The 25226-nt window shown below is 37.0% G+C and overlaps 1 protein-coding gene across 15 annotated transcripts in view; it reads left to right on the top strand.

Moving 5' to 3' along the window:
• ZFAND4 (zinc finger AN1-type containing 4) overlaps positions 1–19875 on the top strand; it is a 51384-nt gene extending 31509 nt beyond the window's left edge. For 7 of the 15 annotated variants that reach the window (XM_044942440.2, XM_044942446.2, XM_044942439.2 and 4 more), the window contains 6 exons: positions 5359–5506; positions 10387–11562; positions 12214–12268; positions 15877–15918; positions 17850–17967; positions 18954–19875. In XM_044942440.2, the coding sequence (XP_044798375.2) occupies positions 5359–5506; positions 10387–11562; positions 12214–12268; positions 15877–15918; positions 17850–17967; positions 18954–19089 (1675 nt within the window). In that variant the 3' untranslated portion in view covers positions 19090–19875. Of the gene's footprint in view, positions 1–5358; positions 5507–10386; positions 11563–12213; positions 12269–15876; positions 16887–17849; positions 17972–18953 lie in introns of those variants that run through there. The other 8 variants (XM_025284935.2, XM_044942448.2, XM_044942443.2 and 5 more) reach the window with 7 other exon arrangements.
• Positions 19876–25226: the final 5351 nt, after the last annotated feature.

The raw sequence follows: 25226 nt of genomic DNA on the forward strand, positions 1-25226 counted from the left end.
CGTATGACTGAGGGCCCTGGTTTTTTTTTGCTGGCTTTTGGGTAGAGGCTGCCTTCAGTTCTCTTTTGATTAACTCAAAATCAGCTGATTTTGGAGCCTGAGTTATATCTGAAAAATTCCTCTACTTTTGCCATATTCTGTTGAATAGAAGCAAGGCATAGGTCATGCCAAACTCGAGGTTAGGAGAATATACAGGGTGTGAGCACCTAGAATTGGGAATCAGGGAGTTCTTTAGGATTCTGCCTCGCCTCGGTGTGTTATGTGGAAGAAAGATTATACTTAATCTGTTGGCAGAGAGCAGACATCAGGAATGGTGTTTTTTGTTGACTCTGTGTCAGAATCTGGTTAGCATTGCAAACATGCCTTAAACATAAAAGTAGAGAAGAGGGAGCAGTGAGGCTGCGGCTTTAATCCAGCATCTCTGTTTAGGCTGTGAGTAGGATTGTCTTGCCATTCGCCAGTTTGCGGTTGTCTCGGTTTTCTTCCTCAGGACATCCTCTTTGGCTCTCCTTTCCTAGAGGAGAGAATCTAAGCTCCACAGCTTGGCGTGGAAGGCCTTTTACACCTGTTATCATTTTTATAGCTCCTGTTTACTATGCCATGCTTTTGTACTTCTTTTTTGTTTGCTTGAAACATCACTTACTCCTTTTACTAAGAGTAAACACAAACCTTCTATTTGTGTTTAAGACATTATCCAAATGTTATTATGGATTTCAATTAAAATTGTATTATTGTTCCTCTTAATATATTCTTTGTTTCTTTTACTTTTCTCTGTAGTCACTTACCAGAATTGGACAAGGGATAGGGTGGATGAAGAAGCAGAGCAGAAAGTTATTTTCTTATCCCGAGAGAGGCTTTCTTAACTCTTATAATAGGAGACAGCAACCATTTCTGTAAAGGGCCAGATAGTAACTATTCTAGGGTTTTCAGGCCAAGAGATGAAGTTAAGGATACCATGTAAAAGTACTTATATAACCAGATAAAACAAATTTTCACAAAATTTTTTCAGACAAAATTCAAAATATAATAATTGAGTGTGTGTATCTAATTCAGGTCTACTAACGAGAAGAATGGAGTTCTCTTTTGTGGGAGTAATAGTTTAGTTAATTGGGGTTGAAAGCGTTACCTGTCAAAATTTGTGGAATCAGTTGTGAAAATTTATTTGTTAATATTGATCTGGAATGAGGTTTTATTTATCTTTAAAAATTTGTACTTCCAAATACTGGTAGCAGTCCATGAGCACATGATTTTAATTGAGCACTTTCGTCACTAGGAAGGCATTTATAGAATACTCTTAGAGTATTTTTTGCTGTTTGCCTTTAGTATGTGACTATGTTGCACTTCCAGTTGAACATAGGTGGAGCTTCTCAATTGCACATTTAAACAGATTTTTGAAATATGCAGGTTTCCTTTAACTTCCATTGACACTGTTGGTTCAGTAATATGTGACAGACTGAAGTATTTACTGCGGAATGCCTTCTGGTGAATAACACAGATAGCCATAGGCTTTAAACGCCTCACATTTTCGTTAGCTTTGTACATTTGTTCAACAAGGGTCTCCTGTTCTGTCAGTTGTGGCAGGTCTTACTTCTTGGTGGCTCAGATGGGAAAGAGTCTGCCTGCCGTGCAGAAAACCTGGGGTTCTTTCCCTGGGCTGGGAAGATCCCCTGGAGAAGGGAATGGCAACCCACTCCAGTATTCTTGCCTGAGAAATCCATGGAGAGAGGAGCCTGGCGGGCCACAGTCCATGGGGTCTCCAAGAGTGGGCCATGACTGAGTGACTCACAGTTTCACTTCAAGCTATGCTTGGCGATTTAGCAACTTTTTTGAAAATATTCTTACCTGTGCTTATTTCATGCAGACTATACATTGGGTCTAGTTCTTCAGTCACTTCAAATTTGGTATTGATACCCTGAATAAACAAAGACAACTGAGTAACATGCGGCTTATATTAACTCATCAAAAGCCAAGGAAGAAAGTGACTCATTTGCCTCATCTTTTAACTGACTATTGATGTTGCTTCCATTGTTCTCAGCTCTTCTAGAAATTGTTCTTGCCAAAAAAATTGTCTTTAAACAAGTTTATTTTCTCTGGCCACATTTTTTCAACTGCTGTGTTCAACTGCTTAATTCACAATTGGTAAACATTTCCTTGTTTGGCTGGTAAACAAGCTACTTCGAAGCTCCTTTCTGTTGCACTCTCATGTTCATTTTCATACTGTGATGATATATTCCATTTTTAATTTTCTGCTCTTTCTTATCATTGCTTTCCTGCAAGTTGGGCATGTTGTCATGATTCCTTAATCTGATAATGTCCAAATATGTTGTTTTTCTTTAGCATACCTGTAGTAAGTGTCCTTGTATCATAAACACAGTACTCTGCTGCTTAATTGTTCGCAAAATGATCTTCCCTGGTGGCTCAGTGGTAAAGAATCCAGCTGCCAAGCAGGAGACCTGGGTTCAGTCCCTGGGTAGGGAAGATCCCCTGGAGGAGAACGTGGCAACCCACTCCATTACTCTTGCCTGGGAAGTCACATGGACAGAGGAGCCTGATGGGCTATAGTCCATGGATTGCAGAGTCTGACAAGACTGAGCACTCGCTGCAGTGCTTTAAAACTGCAACTTTTGAAATTCATTCTTCTCTTTGTTTTGACTTGTTGGGTATGTACTAGTAAAAAATATCATTGTACAGTGATACACATGGCACTCAAATTGCTGTTGAATTATGCCTGTGCCACTGTGATTTATAGCGCTAAGCCACAGAGCAAAGCAACGAGAGAGCCACATACAGTTTCCGTAGTAGCGATCAACTCTGCTAATGTAGTGCAAGAGCAGTATGTGTAACGTGTGATCGAGTGTGACTATATTCCAGTAAAACTTTATTGGACACAAATACGAATTTCACATTTTCACATTATGAAATATTATTTTTAATTTTTTTCAACTGTTTAAAGTTATAAAGACTATTCTTAGCTCGTGGGTCAATAAGAAATAAGTGGTGGACTAAGTTTGATCTTGGTCTCAGTTTGCCAGTTCTTGCTCTAAAAAAGAAATAGAATTATTTGATTTGTTTTGATGCAACATCTAGTATCAGTCATCACTATTAATCTCAAATCTTTGCACCTTACCGCTTTTTTAAGTGGGAAGAAATAAAAGGAAGCATTGCAAAAGTTAATTAAATTCTAACTTATCTGTGAAAGTCGCATGAGGACTTGGCTTCAGGATGAACAGTATTCTTGTTGAAATAAATATTGCATTTGCACATCTCTTATTCTTTAATCATATTATTAGATTAAAAGATTTAGAAAAAGTTAAATATAGCATTCAAGAAAATATTTACAGCATTTAAATATAAAGAAAGATATTCTTGGATTAAGTTGATAAATTAATGTGTTATCCTAGTTACATTTTTCCATTTAGAAAAAAATTGAGATTGGCTTCTCAGTGAATCATGAATCTGTGCATTGCGAGAGAAAACACAATAAGGTGGTACTTTAAAAAATTAGGTGAACTTAAAAGTGTTTTTTATCTGCTAAAATGCATCCCGTGAAGTATTTCTCACGTGTGTATGTATGTATATTCACACACACAAACACAGAAACACATTTGTCTCTGTGGGAAAACGGTAAAGGACCAGTGTTTTATTACAGGAAGATTGAGTCAGAAGCCTCTTTCAGTGTTCAATATGGATAAATTTAAAATGCCATGAGATATAATGAGAAGTAGTTGAAGTTAAAGTATTATAAGATGAGCAAGAATAGAATATCTTGAGTCATTCCTTCCAACTCCAAGGGAGAACTGGCAGAAATCTTCACTCAGCCCTCGTTTTCAGGTGTAGTTAGCCTCCGACGAGAGCCTTCACGCACTGTAAGCTCTGTCTCTTGTTTGGATAAGCATGGTGCAGTAAGGGCTGTTGCTTGGTGCATGGGGACAGCAAGAAGCAGGATAAAGCACCGGCTTTGGAGCCAGAGAAAGGAAGGACTTTAGTCTTAGATGCATCGTTTACGCGTTGTGATTTTACTAATGATTGAACAGAATCATCTAACTTCTCTCAGCTGCAGGCTCCTCATTTATAAAAATGGGGTGTAATATCACTTCATGTAAATTCTGTGAGGATTAGAAATATTATGTGGAAAGTGCCTGGCAGATTAGGCGTTACTCGAGTAGCGAGCAGCAATGTTAATTTGGTCTTATGTCATTATGTCAGTTTTCATTTTATACTAGACGTCTCTTGTATTTAGGTAGAAATGATGGTCACAGACCAAGCAGAGGGACTGAGTTGATTATGGAGACCAGTTCCCACCGTTACTCCTCCTGACACCATTGCTGCTGTGTATTGTAACTGACCCCTGGTTTCAAAACGTCACCAGTTTCACATTTGGTTCCCTAAATGTGAATTTTAGGAAGGGACACATCCACTCCCAGCTTCACGTTTGCATGATGGTAATAGTCCTTCAGAAGTGGTAGGGAATATGCCTTGCTAGGGTTGTCTTAGATTGTTTCCATTTCTTAGCAATCATGTAGAACAGGAATCTTATTAATTCTCATACTGCTTTAGCATGCATACTTTAGTTCTCCTGTAGTACACTGGACACAGTGACTAATATAAAGTCTTGCTATGCTCTATTTAAAATTTCAGTCATTCTTCAAATACACTGAGATTATGTAGCCATTTAAGTTTTCCCCTTATTGAAAAAGCTGAATGAAATTACAATTATTTGTGTTCTAGCAAACATTTATTAAATGTTTAATAAATCTAGCAAACATTTATTAAATATGTGCCAGGCATTGTGCCAGGTGCTAAGACTGGGAAGATGGAAAAAGCCCAGTATTAATACCTGCTTTCAACTTGCTCACATATAGAGGAGTAAGAGGGAAAGATAGTCATATAATAGTGGGGCAGTGTGATGGTACCATTATGCTATGGCATTATGTAGTCAGAAGGGATTCCAAATAATAAGATGTGAATAGATGTTATTGTAATTGATCAGTAATTGGAGTGTCTTACATTTGTAATAATTTGACATGACGTGACCGAAGTGTGTCTTTTCATTGTAAAATCTGTGCTATTCTGAGTGGTTCCGTTTCCAAACAAAAGATCTTCGCTTATGGTATATTGACTTTAAAGAAAAGCTCAGTTATACTAGATTTTCGATAAAGTTAAATCATAGTATTTATCCTCATTTATTTTTTCTCATAAGAAATACATTTTTGAAGTACATTTGCCTTGAACTTCCATTGAGAAAATGAACTTATTTTATCATTAGTATCATCTATAGCTTTATATTGTACTTAAATATTTTTAGTCATTGGGCAGGTATCAGGTGCATTTCAATAGCAATTATCATTTTCTTTGCAGTAGTGGTTCTGTGTATAGTTTGTATGCTGATGAAGATGAGGAAATAGAGCCTTCGCCTTCTGGGCAACAGATAATTGAAAATTCAATAACTATGAATAAGATGAAGCTGCTGAAGACTAAAATGGAGAACATGAATCTCAGCAAAAAGGTGAAGCTTGGCCAGGTCTTTCTTCAGTTTATCCTTGCAGGGCTCGCAGCATTGAGGTCTGTTGGTAATTGTTGGGAAAAACATTTATATAAAATATTATTCATCTCAAGTTTCTGACCTCATTTATTGAAATATTAACCGTAAAGAATTAATTTTTTTCAGCCAGCAGTGTATTTAATGTAATAATATTGCACTCAAAATAACTCATGGCTTTAAAAAATTTCATGATTCTAGAACTAAGAAGGATAATAAAAGAGAGTCTAACCTTAATTTTGCAAGTTACTTTTTAAAATGCTGTTAATATTTACTTATTAGGGATAGGTCTGTCTGGGTGTTGGTAAGGAATGTTTAGCTATCCTAGATATTGACAGTTTTCCAAAATCATTGAATGAATTCTCTCCAGTAGTGAATGAGAGTTACAGTTTTCATGGGTTCTTACCAGTATTTGATATGGTTCTTCTTTTTTATTTTTGTCATTCTCATTGGTGTGTAGTGGCATTACATTATAGTTTTAATTTTCATTTCTCTGATTAATGAAGTTGAGCACCTTTCATATATTTATTGGGTATTTGGATATCCTTTTTTGTAAAAATGTGTATTCAGTTTTTTTGCCCATTTAAAATATTGGATTGTGTTCATTTTGCTTACTGATTTTTTTGGAGATTTTTATATATTCTGTATATTAGTTCTTTGTCATATGTATAGCACTACTCTATAACTTTGCTTTTCACTCTGTTGGTAACTTTTTCTTTATTGAAATGTACTATGTACATAAAATAGAATTCACAAGTCTTTAATATAGCTTGATGAATTTTTACATTTATATACAGTCATGTAGGTACAACTCAAATTAAAATAGGCCCTGTCTTTCTCTCCACGTTTTCTTACAGCCTTTCGCAGTCAGTGCCTCCCTTTCCCTGCTCCCAGAATAACTTCTGTTCTTACATGTGTCGCTACAAATTAGTTTTTACTGTTCTTGAACGTGGTACAAATGATATCGTATGTACTATACTTCCTTTTTTTGGTCTGGTTTCTTTTGGTCAACATAATACTTTTGCAATTCATCCGTTTGTTGCATGTATCGGCTCATTCTCTTTTACTGCTGTGTACTAATCCATTGTATGACTATACAGGCATACCTCGGAGATATTGCAGATTCGGTTCCAGACCACCACAATAAAGCGAATATCACAATAAAGTGAGTCACACGAATTTTTTGGTTTCCCAGTGCATATAAAATTTATATTTACACTATACTATAGTCTGTTAAGTGTACAATAGCATTATGTCTAAAAACAATGTACATACCTTAATTGAAAATACTTATTGCTGAAAAATGCTAGCCATCATCTGAGCCTTCAGTGAGTTGTAATAGTAACATCAAAGATCACTGATCACAGATCACCATAAGAAATATAATAATAATAATGAAAAAGCCTGAAATACTACAAGAATTACCAAAATGTGACCCAGAGATGCAAAGTGAGCAAATGCTGTTGGAAAAATGGCATCAATATAGACTTGCTCAATGCAGGGTTGCAGCAAACCTTCAACTTGTAAAAAAGCAATATCTACAAAGTGCAATAAAACGAGGTATGCCTGTACTTCGTTTATTCTTTCTCCTTTTGACATTTTTGGCTTTCGTCAACAAAGCTGCTTTGAGCATTCTTTTATACACGTCTTTGGTGGACACATGCACTCTTTTCTTTGGGGCATGTAGCTAGGAATGGATTTATAGAGAACCTCTGGGCTCTTGATTCTGTTCTCTTGGCCAGTATGTCTGTCTTTATGCCAGTACCACACTTTTCTGATTTACTGAGCTTTGCAGTAGGTTTTGAAATCAGAAAGTGTGAGACCTGCAACTTTGTTCTTTGTCAAGATTATATTGACTCTTTGGAGTTTCTTGTGGTCACTTGCGAATTTTAGGATGGATTATTCTATTTTTGCAAAAAAAAAAAATCCATTGGGATTTTTTGATAGGAATTATATTTAATCTTTAGATCCATGTGACTCATGACTCTGAACTCCTTAGTTTACAAATATGTAGAATATTATATATCTTTTTTATTGATTTGTAGTTTAATATCACTGTAGTCAGAGAACATACTCTAAATGATTTCAGACCTTTGAAATAAGTTGAGGATTGATTTGTGACTAAGCATATTGGTAAATGCCATTTGGAAAGACTGTAGTCTGTTACTGTGTGTGTGTGTGTGTGTGTGTGGTGGTCTGCATATATCAGTTAGATAAGTGTTATTTGTGTTCGATCTTCTGGAGCCTTTCTGATTTTTGTGTGTGTCTGTTTTCCATCAGTTATTGAGAGAAATTTATTAGAAATCTCTCCTTTTGTTGTGAATTTGTGTGTTTCTTCTTTTAGTATGTTTATTTTTGCTTTATATATTTTGAAACTGTCAAACTAGGTCAGATGATGTAGTACAGATTTGTATGATATCCAAGGAATTATGGTATCTTTCTTGTAGTTAGTATTATTATAAATATTGTTATTTATTATTATAAAAATGTTTGTCTTGTAATGCACTTGTCTTAAAAGCTATTTTGTCTAATATTAGTATAGCTAAGCTAGCTTTCTTTTGATTTATATTTCTATCGTATATCCTTTCCATTTTATTACTTTTATTCCTATGTTACTACATTTAAGAATTTTTCTTATAATCAATGTATGATGGATTTTTTATTATTTTTTAATCTAAACTGACAAGCTTTTCATTGTGTAACATTTAATATAATTACCAATACATGTGAATTTTTATCATCTTACTATTTGTTTTCTATTTAAACACCTGTTTTATGTTTCTTTTTCCTCTCTTTCTTCCTTTCTTTAATCTACTTTTTGTTTTTCAGTTTTTATCCTGTTACTTTATTAGTAGTTTTTTCAAATGGTTGCTCTAGAGATTATTTGTACATTCTTGACTATAGTATAATAAAAATGATTTTTATCCCTTTTCTTTTAATGCTAGAATCTTAGAACACTAACTCCAGTTACACTTATGAACATCTTTTGTGTCGTTTTTGTCATGCATTTTAATTTACATATATTTTGAACACCTCAAGTTGTTTTATATTGCCAATATTATTTATATTTATCCACATATTTACCTTTTCTGTTGCTCTTTATTCTTTCCTGCAATTACTTGCTTCCTTTAAAGATTATTTTCCTTCTGTCTGAATCTTCTAGTGCCCTTTTTTTTTCATTTATGACTCTTGGCAATTAAATATCTCAGTCTTGGTCTGAACCCTTACTTTGCCTTTTTTTATTTTGAAAAATGTTCAGTCCTTCAGAAATGTTATACCTGTGAACATTCATGGACATTTTACCTAGATTCAACAATTAACATTTTTTCCACATTTGCTTTCTCTGTTTTTTTTTACCTGATTCATTTGGGAGTTAGTTCCCCCTAAATATTCAGTATATAACTCCTAAGAATAGAGTCTTTTCCTATATAACTGCAATACAGTTATCCTACACATAATTTATCACTGATACACATTATATAATCTATATTCATATTTCTTCATTTCTCAATAATGTATTTGCTAGCATTTTGTTTTATTTTGATTTTTTGTTCTCTTTTCAATTTGAGATCTAATCAAGAATCATGTGCTGTATTTAGTTGTAATGTTTTCTTGGTCTGCTTTTTTATGCAGAATTATTTCTTAGCCTTTTTTTAAACATTCATGTCAAATAGTTTTGAAGTGTTGGTTACTTTTGTAGAATATCCTCAATTTGAATTTATCTTATTGTTTCATCATGATTAGATGCAAGTCAAACGTTTTTGGCTGGATATTACATTATCTACATTTTCTTATATTTCTAGGTTGGGAGTTTTGGTATTTCATCAGGCATTCCATTCTTTGTCATACTTATATCAGTCCATGTCTTAAAGATAAGTGCTAAGGCTTCATATGTGTGATTTTCAGCTGTAACCAACATCATGGATTGCCGCGACACCTCTGTTAAAATCAACTGTATCGGGAGCCCCTAGGCCACCCCTAGATGTGATGGTGTGCTGGAAGGACTCACAGGACTAGCATGTCGTTTTGCTCATGGTTAAGATTTATTTTAGCAAAGGGGTACAAAGCAAAATCAGCAAAGGGAACAGGTGCATGGTGGGTGAAATACAGAGGAAATCAGGTCCAACTTTCCCCATGAAGCCTCATAAAATGCACGTGCTTGCTTTGTTGGTGCGTGTGATCAGCACCTGTGGAGTGTTGTCTACCAGGGAAGCTCATTAAAGACTTTGTGCCCAGGGAGTTCATTAGGAGCTCTTAATGAAGGCACCCTCTGCCTCGCATGTACCAAAATTCCAGACTCCCAGAAGAAAAGTCAGTGTTCAGCATAAACCGTGTTGCTTGCACAAACAAATTAGGCACAGTGAGTGTCTCTTACAAGTTAGGGTAGCAGGAACCTTCTTGAAATACAAGTTTCTAGAAGCCAGCCAAGGGCCAGACTTGCAAGCAGGCGTTTTCAAGGATAGCAGTTTAGGTCATCTGTTAACTCTCTTCTGCAGTAGCTACCTATCCAAACACTTGACTCATCTTACTAGGAAAAGTTGTTGGGGATCTGAAATAGGTCAGCTGTGTTATATCTAATATAATCAATTTTCTTGTCAACGAAACTGACAATCAATAGTGATGAAAAAGAAAATTGGTTTTCTTTAACATTGTTTGGCAATTATACTCAATGAGGAAAGATAGCAAAATTCTTCTCAATCATAAGCTTAAGATTTTAATCTTTTTAAATATTTTAGATTGAGGTAATCCAAATGCCAATATGTAAGTAACCTTTTCTTTGATAATTTTTGTTATTGCGTGGAGAAAATGATTGTGTAAAGGATTATGTATTCATTCCTTTCTTTTAGCCTAAGAAAGCTGTCAAGGTAAAACCTCGTCCGCCCGTAGCTCCTCGACCTTGTGGTAGTTCCACAGCAGCTGCTCGCCATAGGTTGCTAAGAGTCCTTCCCCACATCGGGCAGGCTTGTTTACCTTCTGCTGGGAACACACATCTCCCTGACTTGGCCAGCAGTGCAGTTTCCAGTTTGGCAGCTCTGCCCGCTGCTGATAGACCCGTATCATCGATCACTAGTGATCTTCCTAAGGAAGATGAGAACTGGGAGAGTTACACACTGTCGCACTCCAGTAGTGGCTTCAGACGACCGTCTCAGGTGCCTCACGTGGAGTTTGAAACTGACAAAGAGCTTGCTGATGCTGTGCTCCACCTTGGATCGTCCCTGCCTCGGCGCACAAAGCACTTTCCGGGAAGTCTGTCATCTAACAATGAGGATGACGCTGTTTTATTTCCAACTTCAGAAGAGTGTGTCACAGAAGAGTCACTTCCACCTGAAGTGGGTTCATCTGCTTCCATTACAGAAGGGAATGCTGGTGAACAGAGCAGTGGCGTAGGAGGCACGCGGAAGGTAAACCCAGAATCCTCTCTCATTAATGGTGATGAAGGGTCGAAAGCTAAAGAGCAGCATCTGAAACACGCTGCAAGAGTGTTGCATGGTGAATCGGTAGAGGCTTCAGTTCTCAGCCGCCATGAATTAAGGCCTCACAAGAATAGACTCTTATCACCTCTTCGCTGTTCTGCACCAATGTCACTCCATAATTCTCTGGCGAAACCACAGAGACAGTCCAAATGTTGTGAGTCTGGGAGCCTCCAGTCTTCTGCTTCACAAAACCTGCTTCGGTCACTGGATGTTCGAAATACATCTGATTCGTCTTTCTCTAGGACTACTCGCTTTCGAGCTGTTAAAGTTGATTCAACTGGGAAAAGATCTGATATTATTTCTAAAGTTGAGGCTCGGGATATCACAGAAATGGCTAACAGGGCATCCAAAGAGCCTGTTGGTTTTGTAAATAATATAGGTTTTCTTGCTTTGCTGGCCCGGAGAGCAAGCAGAGACAGCTTAGAGAGTGCACGTGGGGCAGGCAGGCTGCGGACCTCTGGAATTGGGCTGTCTACAAACCTCCAGCATTTTCAGGAAGAAAGCCTTAGGAAAAGTTCTCCTCAGTTAGAAACTACAGAATTTTTTTTAGTAAGTATTTGCCTTTCAATGTGTTCTACTAGTTATCCTTGTAGTGATTCAGGGTACTTTGTTTTTTGTTTACATGTTAAATAAAGAGGTTCAAGGTTGAATTCTTTTCATAACTTCCTCTTAAAATGTCTGTCTAGTTTATAGAAAATTTTTTGACAGTTGAATTTTAAATAATGTTTTAGTTCTAAATTTAGAACTATAATTTGAAAGTAATTTAATATAAATTATTTTTTATAGTACCTTAAGATTATTTTAATTTTAAACAATTTATCATATTTTTAAAATGCTAAATATTTTAATTAATGTTTTTCCCTAATAAGAAATTTTATTTGAGCCATCAAATTTTACTCTCTTCCATCCAAATACTAACCAGACCTGACCTTGCTGAGCTTCCAGGATCAGACAGGATCAGGCACATTGAGAGTCATATGGCCGTAGACAGCTGTGACTCTCTTGAAGGTGAAGAGTAAGTACAATATTGATGGATGTGACAGCCAGGTCCCAAGTTAATTTACTTAAAAATAGATTAAATAATTTAAAGTGAAAGTTCATCAACATTTTTGTCATAAAATATAATTATTTCATGTTAGGTGATCTCTCCTCTGTTTTCCATTAACTCACCTGTATAGATGTTTTGTGTTTTAATTGTAGTCTGCCCGTGGTATTGGAATGAATGGAAATAATACAACATCAGGGAAAAGAGTAGGTAAGCTACAGATAATTTTGAAAACAATATAAGGCTAATAATTATAGCATTATGCATACTATGAATGTGAATTTTCAGAGAGTACTGAGAAGAACATTCTCTGTGGTGTATACAGAGCAAACTTCCTTAGACTTTGTTCCACTGAAGAAATGATTGAGAGAACTGACCGTAGGGCATATTTGAAGACAGAAACAGAAATTGAAGTTGAGTTCTCCATTGTCTGGAAAAGGATATGGTCTATGTGAAAAGATAAGATGAATGAAAAATTAACATGTATTTCACAATTTATCTAGTCCCTGGCCACATGTGGGGTGCAGGATGAGCTTTGAGAAAATACCCTAGAAAGGTGTTTCTTAAACTCATGGTCCAATATCAAGGACAATAAGAGCTCCATTTGATGAACTGGTTATTTCTGGGTAAAAGAAAGGGACGGTCTCTTTGACTAGCACTTTCCAAGGCATACTAGCAGAAATGACTATATTATTAGCATTACTTCTACCAATAATATCTTAAAGGTATACTGGCCAAATACTTGTGAAGAAGCCATTACTGCCGTCTGTTGTGTTCTAGTGCCCAGGCTAGAGATGGGAACTCGAGCACACATGCAGCACGTTTGTAGCCCCAAGGCTCTAGAGGCTACATTACGTATTACGGCTGTCATGTGTGTTTCATGTCTTTAAAGAGATAACTAAGGTTTGTTTCCACTACTGTATAAAGCCCAAGGTTCTAAAGTTGTAATATATCTACTTTTTTTTTATTGTAATAAAATTTACTATCCTAACCATTTTTAAGTGTACAATTGAATGGTATTAAGTACATTCACATTTTTAGCCAACCAGTATCACCATGTATCTCCAGAACTCATTTCATCAAAATGGAAACTCTGTACCCATTAAACTTTAACTCCTCATTACTCTGTCTCCCCAGACCCTGGCAACCACCGTTCTGTTTTCTGTCTATAATTTTAACTACTCTCGGTACCTCACATAAGTGAAATCATTCAGTATTTGTCTTTTTGTGCCTGGCTTGCTTTATGTAGCATAATGTTCCCTATGTTGTTCATCTATGTTGTAGCATGTGTCCAAATTCCCATACTTTTTAAGCTGAATAACATTCCATTGTGTGTATATACAGTCTTTTGCTTACCTATGCGTCTATGGATGGACACTTGTGTCACTTCTACATTTTAGCTACTGTGAATAATGCTACTACAAACACAGTGTACAAGTATCTCTTTGAGACTCTGATTGCAGTTCTTTGAGTGTATATCCAGCAGTGGCATTACTGGAGCATGTGGCAGTCCTGGTCTCAATTTTTTAGGAATTGCTGTATCCGTTTCCATAGTAGCTGTGCTGTGCCACATTCCCAGCGGCAGTGTGCAGGTTTCCAGTTTCTCTACTTTCTCACCATACTTGTTATTTTATGTTTTGTCTGATAGTGGGCATCCTATGATGGTATATGAGGCGGTATCTTATTGTGATTTAGATTGGCATTTCCCTGATGATTAGTTATGTTGAGTACCTCTTAATGTGCTATGTGGAGATCTTTGGAGAAATGTGTGTTCAAATTCCTTGCCCTGGAGGCAGGAAATTAAAAAAAATACCTTGCCCATTTTTGAATTTGTGTCTTGGTTTTCTTGTCGCCATATATTCTGGATATTAATTCCTTATGTATGATTTGCAAATATTTCTCCCATCTATAGGTCACCTTTTTACTCTGTTGATGATGTCTTGATGCTCAACAGTTTTTAATTTTCATAAAGTTCAATTTGTCTATTTTTTTTTCTTTGTTGCCTGTGCCGAGTATTGTGTTCAATAAATTGTTACCAAATCCACCGTTAATGAAGCTTTTCCTTTATGTTTTCTTCTAGAAGTTGTGTAGTTTTAGGTCTTACATTAGGTCTTTAATACATTTGAATTAATTTTTATATATGGTGTAATGTAAGGGTCCAACTTCATTCTTTTCCATGTGGATATCCAGTTTTCGGGGCTTCCCTGATAGCTCAGTTGGTAAAGAATCTGCCTGTAATGCAGGAGAGCCCAGTTCGATTCCTGTGTCAGGGAGATCTGCTGGAGAAGGGATAGACTTCCCACCCCGGTATTCTTGGGCTTCCCTTGTGGCTCAGCTGGTAAAGAATCCGCCTGCAATGTGGGAGACCTGGGTTTGATCCCTGGGTTGGGAAGATTCCCTGGAGAAGGGAAAGGCTACCCACTCCAGTATTCTGGCCTGGAGAATTCCATGGACTGTATAGTCCATGGGGTCACAAATTTTTCATCCAGTTTTTGAGGCTATATTCGTTAAAAAAAAAAAAAAAAAACAAACAAAAAAAAACCTGTCCTTTTCCCCATCAAATGGTCTTATTAGTACCTTGTCAAAAATCATTTCATTATATTTGTGAGAGTTTATTTCAGAGTTCTCTGTTGTGTTCCATTGATCTATATGTCTGTCTGTATGCCAGTGCCATGCTGTTTTTGATTAATGTATCTACTTTTAATATTATAATTATTTTCCTTTGAGCATGTGTGCTAAATTGCTTCAGTTGTGTCCAACTCTTTGCGACCCCGTGGACTGTTGCCTGCCAGGCTCCTCTGTCTATGGGATTCTCCAGGCAAAAATACTGGCGTGGGTTGCCATACCCTTCTCCAGGGGATCTTCCCAACCCAGGGATCGAACCTGCATCTCTTAAATATCCTGCATTGGCAGAAGGTTCTTTACCACTAGCGCCACCTGGAAAGCCATAAATAGATGGCAGTTTTCTTTTGACATCTATTTAAATCTGTCTTGTACTAATCCACAGCTCAGCCTCTTGGAAGTTTGAATTGTACTTATTCTATCTCCTTAAACTCTAATTCAAGCTACAGTGCTTTCTTCTGAAACTGCTGTTGCTGAAAAGATCTTCATAATTTTCAATCCAGTGGATGATTCTGTACACTTACCTTGATTGTTATGGCCCTTCTTCTTAAAAGAGTTTTTCTCTTTCCTTTCTTTTTTTATTCTGGGCTGTTACATTTTTGTAGCTTTTTGTTTTTGTGTTTTTTTTTTTAAACTTCAGGTTTCTTTTGAACTTGTTTTACCAGCCCCTCTCCTTGTCCCCAGATATATACTCTTGATTGATTTAATTTAGGTCAAGTCATCAACTGCTACCTGCAGTTTACGATTCCCCAAACTAGAGCTGTGTAACTTGTTGCCATTTCCTTCCTGCCATACAGTAATAACAGCATCATTCTCAATTACTTAGAAGAGTTTGTGAAAATTCTGGCATAAGTTTTGTTTAATTGACTTAAGTTTTTCCATTGGTTCTCTTTGCTTTTCACTGTAAGGTCTTCCTTGGAAATTGTACCCATCCTCATCATTTTAGTTATCATTTTTAGGCAGATGACTACCAAACTTGTATCACAAACACTGCCTTATTACTTTATTGCCTGACTTTTCTTTTGGGTGAATTTTTATAGATAATTGTGTTAGACCAAATATTAAAGTAGGAAGTACCAAACAAGTGCCTTAATCCAAATATCTTTATTCTCATTCTGAAAAGCAACTTTTCACATCAGCATTATTTTATTGACTTTTTCTTTTTTCATATATGTTCATTACATATTTGAGAGAAGGCTTCAGAGAAGAGTTAATGATTAGTGATATCTTCTTACTGGGTAAGTAGAATGCTACTCAGTTGACAAAGTTCCTGAGTGTTTTGGAAGAGGAGGTGGCACCTGTAAGTGGATCTGGTGTGTCCTTCAGGTGGGGTGATGCAGCGCGTGACAGAAAATGGCCCTGGGAAGTTACAAAGGCATATTGGACACACAAGTCCTTCAATGTCAGCCCATGGAGTTTGAATTTTTCCTCTTTGTAGGAGGGAACTTACCTATTTGGGCTGGTTCCCAGCATAGAGATTGTGACTAATACTTGTTTTTTTCTGTAGTGGGGAGAAAGATAAATGGAAACCTTTGTCATAGGAGAAGACTGCAGTTCTGTTTCTGTGCCACCTCATGCTGGCCACTACTGTGTGCTCTGTTTCTGCACATTCACAGGAGTTTGTGAACGAAAAAGGGTTGGGAAACTTAAGTACCCCAAAGAAAGAAAGACATGAAAATATGACTACGCTGAACTAAATTTTTGTCCACAGATTTTTTTTTTTTTAACTTTTGTTTAAGGAACAATATCCTAAGCCTGAATTCCAGAGATAATTGCCATTAGATGGATGTCAGAGGGTATCTGGCAGTATGCGCCTTTCCTCTGCATCCTGTGCAAATGCCTGTCTTATTTTCATTATTTAAGAAGAGGAAAGCATCCCATCGCCTTGGTGAAATGTTCTTGATAACTCTTAAGTGCCCTTGAAGAAGAAAGTGCTTATTAGTTTGAGTTGCTACCTGACCACCATTAGGAGTCCTAAGTTAGCTTCCAGTTTGGGGCAGTTTTCCCCCAGTTTTGGGCAAGATCTGGGAGTGTATTTTAGACTAGTCATAAAGCATTAATTTTATTCTGCTTGTATACACAGAACCCAATCCGGATTGTGGCAAAGGGCATGCTGCCAATTAAATGTGATTCAACGTTTTGAACCCTTGAAGGATTACTTTCAGCGGCTACATAGCATTAAGCCAGGCCTCCCAAGCCTGTTTTGGTAGAGTGGGCGCCATTTCCGCCGACACGCCTGCCCTTCGTGTTTGCTTTGTTTGCCTTTTCCTCCTTGGCTTTGGGGTCACCAAGCACTGGGCACTTGGACTTCTAGTGTAACAGCTGTGGATGCTCATCAGTGGGGTTTCTTGGAGTTTTGCTCAGTTTTAAAAGCATTTCACTTAGTATTAAACTGATTTAATCCTTTCTCATATAATAGCAGATGTGCTCTTATATTTAAGGTAAAAAGTCAACCTGTTGCTATAGCCCAGAGTTTAGTAAATATACTTTGGAACGGTTGTAGTACTGTGAAATTGAACAGTGCACCCTACAAGTCACTATTGATAATACCGTATTTTATATAATTATAATATTTTAAAAATTCAGAATGCTTTTTATTGTGAGAACTGAGTTGACCTTTGAACACTTAGAAACTTAGGGAGAAAAATACATGTCCTGTTATCTTAAAAATGAACAAATTGAAGCTTTAAAGTTAAATAATTTGCCGATGGCTCGATGCATTTAGTTTCTGTGGTATAATTAGCACCAAGAGCTCAGTTTCATGACATTCTCGTGCTCCTGCTTGGCGTGAAAGAACAGGGTGATTTTAATACATATGTTGTTCCTCAGAAGCTTCATAAATACGATTTTGAGCCAGACGTTTTTCTTGATTCTCTGTCAAAGTGTAGTGTACTTTAAATATATGTATTGCCTTCAGAAATAATCAGAAAGGTATTGATATGTATAAAAATGTCTTAGTCAGTAGAAATTACCATGTCTTAAGAGAAATAACAGTTTGAGTTCATCTTTATTACAGACTCTGTAAATAATTTTAGATATAAAAAAGCACAAATTGATATTTATGGCTGAGAGGTTTGCTGTGACAGGATGTGTCTAATGTTTTGTTTCTTAGTATTTCATATTTAGAATTTCATTTCTGTGTTAATCAAAGTGTCCTTTCTCTGAACAGGAGAGTGCACTCATCACCTCCCACCTGTGAAAGCCCCTGTTCAAACGAAGAAGAAAGCAGCAAAGCATTGTTTTCTCTGTGGAAAGAAAACTGGACTGGCTACTAGCTACGAATGCAGGCAGGTTGGCTAGCTGAAAAGTCGAGATGCTTGCTTTTTGGTGACCCAGCTTAGGGATACAATAGAAAATGTTCTTTAAATTGCCGCTTCATAATATCATTTAGATGATGTTCAAATAGCAGTCCTCAGCTGAACTTCTTATTGGCTGAAGTAAACAGCAAATAGATAGCTTACGCATTTCCAAACTCCTGAGATCCTCTCCTGCCCTTTAAAGTAGGATATGTAAACCAATGGAAGAGTGTGTTCTCTTTGTCTTATGATAGATAGTCTTGGTTTTTCTTTGAATATAGCTTGGGAGAACACCTCTTCCAAGGTTCTATTTTAAATTGAATAAAAAGGACTAAATTTAATGTTAATGTACTGTTAATTATATGGTACACTTTTGTTTCAAAAGAGATGAATAATATGTTTACAAAAATAATGAGTTTTTCTACCAATAACTATTTAGTAGTATTGATTAATATGCTCCAACGATGGTGTCTGCCCTTAGGTTGAGGCCAGGCATTAATTAAAGCTGCTGCTTTTTAGAGTGTATTCTGTTCAAATAGAAACAGCTTACCTTGTTGCTGAAATACTTTAAAATCCTTCCATGGCATAGTTAGGTTTTACATAATTTGATTTTCTTATAAGACTGAATTTCTCAGAAATCCACGGTTTGCCCAGGCTTACAGATATGAAAGAAGGCGGTGCACGTATCTATTGGCTCTCGCAGCTTTACTGCTTCATAAAGGTCTACATCCTCTTTCACTTCAGAGGAGATTCTTTATTATACACTTGGACATTCATGGACAATTAACTTGTTCTTTTTTTTGGGGGGTGGTGGTGCCTGTGCTTGTTTATAAGTATAAGGGAAATGTCAATTCTGAAATTGCTAAAGAGAACCAAAAGGCTCCTGTTGGACTACCTGAAGTCAAGCTTTGATCTCCCAAAGAGAGGAGGCTCTTACAGAAATGTGGCTATTCACATACACTTTTTTTGTGCTTTAGATGTGGAAACAACTTCTGTGCATCTCATCGCTATGCAGAAACTCACAGCTGTACCTATGATTACAAGAGTGCAGGGAGGAGATACTTACAGGAGGCAAATCCTGTGGTTAATGCACCAAAGCTTCCAAAAATCTAACTCTTGCTCTGCGCCTAACTGTTCTGCACAAGGAGTCGTATTACAGTGACAGAAGAAATATTGTTTAGACTGCATTATTTTTGTTCGACTCCAAAAGACTTGCCAAATAACAAAAGCTTATAATGTATACTGTTGGAGAATGAGAAAGCTACTGTATTTGACACCTTTATTCTTTGGTGAATCAAAAAGTTTAAAAAGTAGTTTTGAGAACTTCATAATGATGTAGCTCTGTTATTACATGTCTTGTGTTAAGTATTTTATATTTGATATTGCAATTTTACTAAACAAGTCTTCAGAAGATGCACTTTAGGAAGCTGACACTGACTGTGTAGCCAGCTTCCACGTTGTACAGAAATGAGCTGTCATAGAATGGCTCTACCCAAATCTACAGTTTTTTTGTGGGGGTGGTGTGGGTGGGGATTTAAAAAAAACCCATACGTGAAAGTTCATTGAATTTACTGGCAAGTTCCTTTTTATGTCAAGCTTTTTATAAAAAAGAACATTTGGTTTTCCAGTGTGGTTTTAACACATGTATTTCTTCTGTATTCAGATTGGCATTTGGTATGTATCCATTCTACAATATAAAACACATCATGTTAATCATAGTATATATCTCTTAAAATACTGCTTTTTGAATGGTAGTCCCACTTGTTGCCATTAAATAGAGAACCCAACTTGTCACTTTTTGAAAAATGAGTATATTGAAAACAAAATCTCAGAGCTTGGTTTGTTTTTCTTATGTTGAGTGCTATTACCAGGAAAAATTCAAATAAATATTCAATATCATTATGATTTTGATTTGATTATTTACAATAATTTACTCTTATAAATACTTAAAAAATAAAACCATTTAAATAAATCAGTAATTTATTCTGCTTGGAAAAAATGACTATCAGTATAAAAGAATTCTTTTACAGTATAAGGATCCTGCTCCCCAGATGTAGCTAATACAGCATTCAAGCTTTGAGGAGGCCGCTTGCCTTATGGAAGCTAAGTTGAATCTGATGCTGAACCCTGGCAAATAGCTAACAGGCAACCCACGTGGACTCTGCAACTCTGGTCCAGCCCTGGTGGGACGTGCGTGGGTGCCAGAGGCTAATACAGAAGTGAGCAAAATGGGGAGTTCTGTTATCACTCCTCTATTTCTTGTGCTCTGCTGCTGCTGCCAAGTCACGTCAGTCGTGTCCGACTCTGTGCGACCCCATAGACGGCAGCCCACCAGGCTCCCCCGTCCCTGGAGTTCTCCAGGCAAGAACTCTGGAGTGGGTTGCCATTTCCTTCTCCAATGCACGAAAGTGAAAAGTGAAAGTGAAGTCGCTCAGTCGTGTCCGACTCTTAGCGACCCCATAGACTACAGCCTACCAGGCTCCTCCGTCCATGGGATTTTCCAGGCAAGAGTACTGGAGTGGGGTGCCATCGCCTTGTCCGTTCTTGTGCTCAGTCGTGTCCAACTCTTTGCAGCCACATGGACTGTAGTCCACCAGGCTCCTCTATATGAGACTTTTTCCAGGCAAAAATACTGGACTGGGTTGCCATTTCCTACTCCAGGGGATCTTCCTGACCCAGGGATTGAAGCAGCATCTCTTATGTCTCCTGCGCTGGCAGGAAGATTTTTTACCACTGTGCCAGCTGGGAAGCCCTCTACTTCCCTCTGCTAGTAAGGGTTAATAGCATGCTTTTTAAGGGGGGCTATCTGTATAGGCTAGTGAAAAATATTTCTGTGTCGCGTAGTTCACTTTTTTTTCCCTTTATCAAGACCACCTGTGCTTTAGATATTTAAAATCTTAAGAACTCTGTTATGTGGATAGGCTGCTGAAAAATGGAGCAAAACATTTTATTCTATAGATAAAAATGAATGCTTAGGACACATTTGATATATGCTTAGTGCACTATGCTTTTTAAACCAAGACCATGTATTGTAGAAATCACTCTTGCTTTAAGTTTACCAAAGATTTTGCTCAAAGTTGAGTCTTTTTACTAATTTCTAAGTCACTGAGAAATAAACCAGTTTAATTCAAGATATTATATCATTATTGGGAGGCATTTCTTAATGTCTTAAATTCTTATGAGGAAGTGATCATAATTTTTAGAAACCTTAGATCTATCCTTGCATTGCTAGTAAATAGAATGCCTTACATATAGGCGCTGTTGTATTGGACAGTTTAACCATGATAAAAATAAATGCATTTATACTGTTTTATATAACTAATAAAATCTAGCTTCTGGATTTTTAAAAACAGTAAGCATTTGGTTTTAGCAGCACTAAAAATGTCTGAAAATTTTTAACTTTTAACTTGCAAATATTTCACATAGTTTAGTGAATTTTAGTCATTCTAATATGGGAATTTTACATACTAGGATGTTTTAAAATTTTATAAGTGTTGTGACTTATGTAGGTATTTAATTATGAAAAAGACAGGAGTTAATTTTTTGATACATGTTTAATAATATGGTTTTATACCATTATGACAGATAATTCAGTCTTACATTTAGCAGTGTTTTCCAAATTATGACCCCTGTACCACTCCTGGAACATGAGATGATTTTAAGTAGTACACAGGTGAACATTTTGAGAATAATTATATATTTTTAATGTGTATCAGAAGAAAAATGTAACTCTAAGTAACAAGTAGAAAATAAATTGATATAGGTTAAGAAAGTTGATTGAAAACTGACAAGGTTACATACAACAAAAATTGTAAAAACAGATGTGAGTGGCTGGAATTTAGGAAAAAAGGTATGTTTTCACTTTTCTTTGAAAATTATGTTAACCTTTCAAAGTGATGAAAGTAAATTACATAGTTTTAGGAAAACTATAAAAGGATGAAAAATGAAAGTAAAGATTTCACCAAATACCTCCCCAATCTCATAATGATTTCTAATTTTATTTTTTTGGTAGTTACCATCATAACACTAGCCAAGGTAAATAGACATTATTTTTTGATACCACATTATTACAGGTAAGGAATTTAGCATGATAATACATTTTAGACTTTTACTTCCCAGTTTTTTAGTGCCTTAGTCTAGTGCTTATACTGCCATAACAGAAAACACCACAGACTGTGTGGCTTAAACCACAGAAATTAATTTTCTCACAGTTCTGGAGGCTGGAAGTCCCAGGTCAGGGTCCAGCAGGGTGGGTTTCTGGTGAGCCCTCTCTCTCTCTGCCTTTGGAGAGCTGCTTTCTGACATGGCCTTTCCTTAGTGTGTACACATGGAACTCTGACGTCTCTTCTCATAAAGACATACATTAGTAGCATGACTTTCCTGGTGGGCCAGTGGGTAAGAATCTGCCTTGCAGTGCAGGGGCACTGATCCCTCTTCAGGGAACTGAGAGCCCACATCTCCGGAGCAGCTAAGCCTGTGAGCCACAATTAAGAGAGCCAGTCTGTGTGCCACAACCAAGACCCATTGAATGCAAATAAATAAATAAATAAATAAATAAATAAAAAGACAATACCATGGGATCAGAGTTTCACTCTTATGACCTCATTTAATCTTAATTACTTCCGTACTCATCCTAAACCTAATACATCCTCATTGGGTTTAGTGCTTCAACATAGGAATTTGGAGGAGACACATATTTAGCCTACAGTAGTCAGCTGAGTTTGGAGAAGGCAATGGCACCCCACTCCAGTACTCTTGCCTGGAAAATCCCATGGACGGAGGAGCCTGGTAGGCTGCAGTCCAAGGGGTCGCTGAGAGTCGGACACGACCGAGTGACTTCCTACTTTCACTTTCCACTTTCATGCATTGGAGAAGGAAATGGCAACCCACTCCAGTGTTCTCTTGCCTGGAGAATCCCAGGGACAGGGGAGCCTGGTAGGCTGCCGTCTATGGGGTCGCACAGAGTTGGACACGACTGAAGCAACTTAGCAGCAGCAGCAGTCAGCTGAGTTACATTGAAAAAAGTGAAAATGTTAGTCCCTCAGTCTTGTCTGACTCTCTGCAACCCCATGGATGGACTATAGCCTGCCAGTTTCTTCTGTCCATGGAATTGTCCAGGCAAGAATATTGGAGTGGGTAGCCATTTCCTCCTCCAGGGATCTTCCTGACCCAGGGATAGAACCCATATCTTCTATATTGCAGGTAGATTCTTTACCATCTGAGCCACCAGGAAAGTATTTCAAATTCACTGGCTGCTCTGCAATTACCCTAGTCCATGTTACCATAGCTTTCACCTGAGCTATTGCAATAGTTTCCTCACCAAGCTCCTCGAATTTAGTTCTATGCCCTTCATGACCCATTTTATATTCTTAAACGTACTGTTCTTACAGAACCAAAAAAATTAAGCACATCAACGTCAAAATGTATCAGTGACTTGTGTTCTTTTACAAAGACTCAAATCCCAACCCTTCTTACTAGTAAGGCCTCTGTATTCCGGCTTCCATCTGCTTCTCCAGCCTCACGCTCTATTGTCTTATCCACGTTTTCTGGGATTTGCCCACACTAACTTTTAGTTTTCCTAGCTTGTTTGCCCATTAACACCTACTCTATTTTGTCAGATGCCAGCTCCATCATTACTTTCTGAAGGAAGGCTTCCCTGATCTTTAAGTCAGTACCCTTTCTCTTAACGTTAATACATTTGCTTCATGGAATATACCATGGTATTATTTTGACACTTATGCTATCCTTTGAATTGCACAAGATGGCAAGTCCGTGAAGGCAGGAATTCCCTTCCTGTCCATCTATCTATCCTTGTTCCCAAGCATTGCATATTAACCCTCGTTAAATCAACTTTAAGTGATTATATAGTCTTTTCTGCTTTGCTTTTAAGTTGATTTTACATTAAAAGGCAACAAATAAGTTAAAGTATTAAATTTATAGAAATATTATTGAAGACACAAATAGTATGATATTTTCTTTTCCATAATCCAGGGTTGCTAGAATGGGCTTTCCTTTAATTCCTTTCTTTTGCTCAAAAATATACATATTTTTGTCATTTTCATTCCTTTTTTGTACAGCTCATGGGGTTTGTTTCCAGTTGCTTTTCTCTTTGCTTTTATCAGATTCAGAATGTTCATGTTCTAAATCATATTGTTTGTTATGAATTCTTCATTTTTAAAAATAATTTTTTTGTTTTATTTTTAAACATTTTTTAAAATTTAAATTTATTTAATTGGAGGTTAATTACTTCACAATATTGGTTTTGCCATACATCAGCATGAATCTGCCATGAGTGTACACGTGTTCCCCATCCTGAACCCCCCTCCCACCTCCCTCCCCATACCATCCCTCTAGGTCATCCCAGTGCACCAGCCCCAAGCATCCTGTATCCTGCATCGAACCTGGACTGGCGATTCATTTCTTATATGATATTGTACATGTTTCAATGCCATTCTCCCCAATCATCCCACCCTCTCCCTCTCCCACAGAGTCCAAAAGACTGTTCTATACATCTGTGTCTCTTTTGCTGTCTCGCATACAGGGTTATTGTTACCATCTTTCTAAATTCCATATATATGCATTAGTATACTGTATTGGTGTTTTTCTTTCTGGCTTACTTCACTCAGTATAATAGGCTCCAGTTTCATCCACCTCATTAGAACTGATTCAAATGTATTCTTTTTAATGGCTGAGTAATACTCCATTGTGTATATGTACCACAGCTTTCTTATCCATTCATCTGCTGATGGACATCTAGGTCGCTTCCATGTCCTGGCTATTATAAACAGTGCTGCGATGAACATTGGGGTACACGTGTCTCTTTCCCTTCTGGTTTCCTTAGTGTGTATGCCCAGCAGTGGGATTGCTGGGTCATAAGGCAGTTCTATTTCCAGTTTTTTAAGGAATCTCCACACTCTTCTCCATAGTGGCTGTACTAGTTTGCATTCCCACCAACAGTGTAAGAGTTCCCTTTTCTCCACACCCTCTCCAGCATTTATTGCTTATAGACTTTTGGATCGCAGCCATTCTGACTGGCGTGAAATGGTACCTCATTGTGGTTTTGATTTGCATTTCTCTGATAATGAGTGATGTTGAGCATCTTTTCATGTGTTTGTTAGCCATCTGTATGTCTTCTTTGGAGAAATGTCTATTTAGTTCTTTGGCCCATTTTTTGATTGGGTCGTTTATTTTTCTGGAATTGAGCTGTAGGAGTTGCTTTATATTTTTCACATTAGTTGTTTGTCAGTTGC

Source organism: Bubalus bubalis, chromosome 4, assembly GCF_019923935.1.
Source record: "Bubalus bubalis isolate 160015118507 breed Murrah chromosome 4, NDDB_SH_1, whole genome shotgun sequence".
In the NCBI taxonomy this organism is placed as follows: Eukaryota; Metazoa; Chordata; class Mammalia; order Artiodactyla; family Bovidae; genus Bubalus; species Bubalus bubalis.